At 37.1% G+C, this 6,027-nt stretch overlaps 1 protein-coding gene across 1 annotated transcript; it reads right to left on the reverse strand.

Moving 5' to 3' along the window:
- Nucleotides 1-334: 334 nt before the first annotated feature.
- Nucleotides 335-898, reverse strand: LOC120192951 (LOB domain-containing protein 7-like). Its single transcript, XM_039195620.1, has 2 exons — nt 578-898; nt 335-418 (listed from the first exon to the last, which is right to left on the reverse strand). The coding sequence occupies exons 1-2, from the start codon at nt 896-898 to the stop codon at nt 335-337; spliced, it is 405 nt and encodes a 134-aa protein (XP_039051551.1).
- Nucleotides 899-6,027: the final 5,129 nt, after the last annotated feature.

Genomic DNA, 6,027 nt, shown 5'->3' on the forward strand with positions numbered 1-6,027 from the left:
GTCAGATTATAAAATAAAAACAAATATGAAAAAATATATTAATAATATTAAATAATAAAATAAAAAACAAAAAATGATAACCATATACACGTGGTTACCATTAAAATTAACAAAAGTCAAGACAACTTACACGTGGTTACAATAAGCAATGAAAATGACATATTTGGGTTGTTTAGATAACATGGCAGAAAGCATTACAGCAGCTTTCTTAAATCTAAATCCAATGCCTACAACATACTAGTAACCAAGCAAAACAAAACCAGACCGATAAATACATCACAAATATTGTTACCTGATAAATAATTTCTACAAGCATCATGGCTCTTTTTTCTTCTTAGTGTCGCTCATTTCGAGCCTCAGAGCCCTGTGAAGGATGAATCTCCTCTGGAGCAGATTCATTTCGCAGAACTCTCCCCATCTGAATCGAAACAAAACTCTTCATCTCATTTATCAGTAGACAATGGCTTTATTTTTTGTTGTTTACACGATGAAATTCCATTGGGAACTGCCTCCGCTTCAACTTTAACAGGATTAGAACCAAACACATGGTGAGCACACATCAAAGACGACGACCCACCGCACTAATCGAACCGAATACATAAAAACCGCCGTTTTCCACCGCCACCACTTGCTTTTGTTTCTGCACCGGTTGCGGTTGAGCAAACATCGACGACGGCGCTTTACAAACGGTTAGTTGTTGGTTCACGAGGTCAAGCTCGGCCCGGTATCGAGCGATCTGCATGTTCAAATCGAGTATGTACTTACAACAACCGCCCACCGGATCAAACACCCTCATATTGGATTGGAAAACGATGATCTTCAAGGCGATGACCCGCTGCCGAAAGCTAATATTCTCGATGAGCTTCATGATGTTCCGAACCCCGAAGAGCCTGCACATGTTGTTGAAATCCCTTTATGCTTCTTCTTTCAGATTCACTTGTTCTGCATTTCTACTTCCATTTTGATTTTCAAAGCCCTTGAAAAAAATCTGAACCAACTTTGTTCGATCAGTTCGGTTGGTTAACTCACTTCACAACAGTATTTGGTGTGGGTTAATTTAGTGGTTGTCGGCTTAGCCGTGGGTTGAGGAATCAAGCAAGCAAGGCGCGACAGGCAAGAGAGGATGAGACTGGATGTGCTTGGTGGTTTCGTGCCATGGTCGAGAGGCCATAACACCTCTTTTTCTCTTTCCTTCCATTCCTTTTTTCGTTTTTGTGTCCGTCCCCCCTTAAGAGTGAGAGTAATGGGTTTTTAAAGGGGAAAAGTTGTGTGACAAGTGGTAAAGCAAAAGTAATTTAGTGGGTTTAGTGGAGAGGAGTGGAATGGATAGGTGGGTAGTGGTTTGTTGAAAAAAACCTGCAAAAAATAATATTAATAATATAATAATAATAATTAATAACAAATAATTATTATAATATATATATATATATATATATTAAGTTCGGTCAAAAATGGATGTCTACAGTTGTCCCTCTTTGCACATTTTTGTGTTAACAAAAATAGGGTAAAGACGAAAAAAAAGACAATCAGTTTTTGTCTGGTCCTCTCAAATGTGATTGGGCTTCCTGGAATTGAGCATTTGTCTTTTTCTTGGTTTAAAGATTTCGGCTTGAAAATTCTTCCAGAAAGTAGTTCTTCGCTGTCATCGAGCTGAATGAAATGGAACTCGTCAGTTTTTTGGTGGCAGATAGCCCTTCTCGATTAAGCTATACTGCAAATGATGTCTTTGAGCTGAGCGTAGTCGAACCCAAAGGGTGTTTCAAGAGAAACATTTTCAAAGGTTTTTTTCAAGAGAAACCGTCTCAAGAGAGACAAAACTTTGTTTCAAGAGAAACTATCTCAAGAGAGACAAACTTAATTCCAAAAAGAAACTGTCTCAAGGGAAATATATTCAAAGATTTGTTCAAGGGAAGCTGTCTCAAGAGAGACAAACTTTGTTTTGAGGAATTAGTCTCAAGCGAGATGACCCCTTGTTTCGAGAGAATAATCTCAAAGGCGATCGATAATTTGCTTGTTCTTGAAGATGAATGTTGCTGGTGGGTACATTCCCTTCGTCATGAAGTTGAGACCCGGATGGCCCATTCGTTGTGAAGTTGAGCCTTGAATTGGATATCCTTCGTCGTGAAGTTGAAATCCAATGTAAGTTGCATTGTTCCAAGGCAATCCTTCGCTATGAAGTTGAAATTGACTCTTAAACTGGAAAGTTTGTTCACATACACTCCTTCTTTGAGTTGGATATCCTTCGTCGTGAAGTTGAAATCCAATCTAAAGATGGATGCTTCTTGTGTGATTCCCTTCGCGTGTTGAGCCTGGAATTGGATATCCTTCGTCGTGAAGTTGAAATCCAAGTTGCATTATTTCGAGTCCAATATCCTCTTCCGTGAAGTTGAAATTGGTTCTGAAAATGGGAAGCCCCTTCGTCGTGAAGTTGAGCATCAAATGGCACGATATCCTCCGTCGTGGAGTTGAAATCGTGGATGTGTATGTACGATATCCTCCGTCGTGGAGTTGAAATCGTGGATGATCCCTTCGTCGTGAAGTTGAGCCTTGACTTGAATATCCTTCGCCGTGAAGTTGAAATCCAAATATTGTATATTGTTTTGAGTTGGATATCCTTCGTTGTGAAGTTGAAATCCAATCTCGAGAAAGTTGGTTTTGAGTGGAGTTGAAATCCTATTTCAAACAAATTGTGTCGCTTTGAGTTCAATATCTTTCGCTGTGAAGTTGAAATTGACTCTGAACGAGACTCAGAAAGTTGTTTTGTCGTCAGACAATCGCCCCTTCGTTGTGAGGTCAAAAACCACCATCAACTTTTGAATGTAGTATCTTTCATCTTGAAGTTGAAATTTGACTCTAAAAGCTGTAAAAAAAATTATGTGCTAAAAATGATAAATCTGATGCTCTAAGTATACCTAAGATGCATGCGACATGAATGATTTATGTTATATCTCTTGGATTGGAGTCTCATGCTTTGCCTGACAATCTGGTCCATGGAATCGATCATGCTCCATTTGTCTCTTGAGCTTTGGCTTTATAGACCTTTCATATTTGAGCATGTTCTGTTTGAAAATATTTTCCTCATTTTTTTTGTTTTAGGAGGGAAAAAGATAAAAATTATGTAAAATATTGTTCGCAATTGAATCAATTATAAACGTGTGTTCAAAGATATCAAAGGAATCAATAGCTCTTTTAACGCTTTCAGAGTTACAACTCTTTGACAAATGTTCAAATGGATGAATTGGCTCTACGTTGGCCTCCTTTCTAAGGTTTCGGTCACCCAAAATGTCATTTTTTAAATATTGCATCATGTTTTTTGGTTTGGCATTTTAATTGGGTGCGGACAAAATGACACAACTAGCATGATCAATTACTAGACCTTTTTTTTCGATTCTCTGAAATCTTCCATTTGTTCAAGTTTTGTAAGTTCCTCTAACTAAGGTAGTGCAAAAGTATCGGTCTAAAAATGAATTCTTGAGTGCTCGTGTGAATTTGACTATAACAGGTGTTCCTTAACTCCCTTAGTCTATTTAACGAAACTTTTTACTTAGATAAATTTGATTTAATTTGCCATTATCTGGCTAGCTGAATCCATAAAGTCGGGGCGTTTAACCAATTGCTTTAGAGGGACAACTTAACATTATAATTAGTTTTATCAAGTTAACTGAAGGGTTCATCTCATCACAAAGTCTTCGGCCGGACAATAACAGTGGAGCAAACACCGAATTGCCAAGTGTTCGAGCAATATCATGGTTTGAACGTAATCTACTCATAAGACCACGGCTTTCAAATTTCCTCTATAACCAATTGCCTTAGCAGAATAGCTCAGTTTTTGCGGATTTAATTTCTTAAGATTGTCAAGAAGAACCTATTATAGTCTAGGTGTTGTTGAAAGTAAAAAAAATTCATCTTTAGAGTTCAATTTTCAAGCAACTGACCTAAACTAGATTCACCTACTCGACTATTTCATCTGTAAAGATCATGATCATCACTGAACGTCTTAAACAAAAAGTATAGTAATTGTCATATGCAAATGATGTCCCATATTGTCCGCACCTTATGAAAGGAAAATGTTACATTGGTTAATTGCAAGAGCAGGGTATGATGTCTGAGGGTATATTCTGAGTAAGGTCAAAGTCCTTGTTTTAAATCATGTTTCTTCGTCAAAGATCTGCAACTTTAACCATTTACAGAGTTTTTAATTCAAAGATATTCAAAGAATTGCAGAATTGCAAGTTTACAAATGATTCATTGCCTCATCATCATTAAAGTAACATAAATTTATTCAAATGTCTTTACAAAAAACTTGAGAAAAAAATGAAAAAAAAACAAATTCAAACAAAATGCCTCAAATGATGAAATGATCTTCTTCACTTGGATGCCCCCAAGTTGTTGAAGTCAATTCGATTCTTGTTACGCATCTTCTCCACGATTCTCTTGAAAGTGAAGCAGTTCTTGATAGTGTGCTTTGGGACACCGCATTCGCAATGAGCATTCTCGTCATACCACTTGGGGTATGGGGGCTTCATGGGTTCCACCGGATATGGTGACATGGGTTCACAAGTTGTTTGTAAAGTTCCTTGTAAATCCTGGGAATAGAATCAAAATGTTCCCATTTTTTATGAGACATGTGAATGTAATAAAAAAGAGAAAAATAATGCGAAATATGCAGGAATGCATGCATGTAATGTTCGAGGTATTGATCAAAAATGTGTATGTTATTAATAATCCTTATTGGGGACAAAAGTGTTTTATCTTTTAAGAGACAAAAATATTCTGACAGCTTCTGACATGTTGACTAGTCTTCTGCCTTCGTCTGCCACCGGTTGAATAACCTGTCGAACCGCTTTGGCTTCTCTGGATGGACCGTGCAAATGTTGAGTTACTTTTTGTACTAGCCCAAGAAGTCTCGAATGACTGCATTTCTGGAATTTATCTTTTGTTGAACACGTGCCCAACGAATACATCATTGGAGCCCTCAATTGATAAGAAGTTAAGAACTATGTTTCTTGAATTCGTCAGTAATGGTCTCCAATTTCAGCTATCGTTTTGTCATTGTTGTCTTTGAAGGGACTCCAGATCAGTGCATTCATCTTACCCCTGCAACCTCTGCCAGTCAATTCTTCAAAGATAGACTTTCATTGTGCTTGATGTAGACCCGGTTCATTCTGAGTCCTTTATAATGCAGTAGAGTGATATACTCTTCAATTGTGGGCACCACATTTTCTGGATTGAATGTGACACATAGTCGCCTTGTAGACTGTCCTCTGCATTTTTATCTCTTGTATTACAACCCCTTTGTCCATTAATACATATTATTCATGTTTAACCAACAAGTTTTTATGGATCAACACCTCTTTTAAATGATGCAAGTGATGAAAATAAAATGAAAGAGAATAAAAAATAAAAAAGAGTTAGTTAGGTAAATCAAAACAATAAAAATGAAAAATTCTACCCCACATGATATTTACCACACATGCTTATTATTCCTACCCAGACATGATCTCTATCCCGCATGTTAATTTTAAACTAGTCCTAACCGCATACATTTCTAGTTCACATACTTTGAACAGAAAATAAAGCAAAATAAAAACAAAGTAGCCTAGGGTTGTAATGAGGTTTAAGATGAGCTCTAATTCCCTGTATTATCCAATTTAGGTTCTAGAAAAGTACTCAAGTTCTCCTTGCTGGTGTCCCCTTGGGCTTGCCAGACCCTTAGTCCTAAGCCCATTACAAGCTTATGTGGACTAAGTTAAACTCGAGAGGATACATTCCCTTATGCCTATGCGGTGAATAAATTCACACGAGACATAAGTTATATGAATCCGAAGGTTACTTGCTATGCCTATGCGGAGAATAAATTCTCACGAATGCGTCGCTTTCACCCCACTTAAAAGGGTTTGGAGCTCGGGTATAGAGCCTGAGAATGAAAATTTTGAAAAACTGAAATCATTGAAAAACGTCAGTACAACTATTTACTTGAAAAAATATCAAAGATAAAAAATTGGAATCGAATAAATTTTGAAAAAC

The sequence above is a fragment of the Hibiscus syriacus genome, unplaced genomic scaffold, assembly GCF_006381635.1.
Source record: "Hibiscus syriacus cultivar Baekdansim isolate YM2019G1 unplaced genomic scaffold, ASM638163v2 tig00116984_pilon, whole genome shotgun sequence".
NCBI lineage: Eukaryota > Viridiplantae > Streptophyta > Magnoliopsida > Malvales > Malvaceae > Hibiscus > Hibiscus syriacus.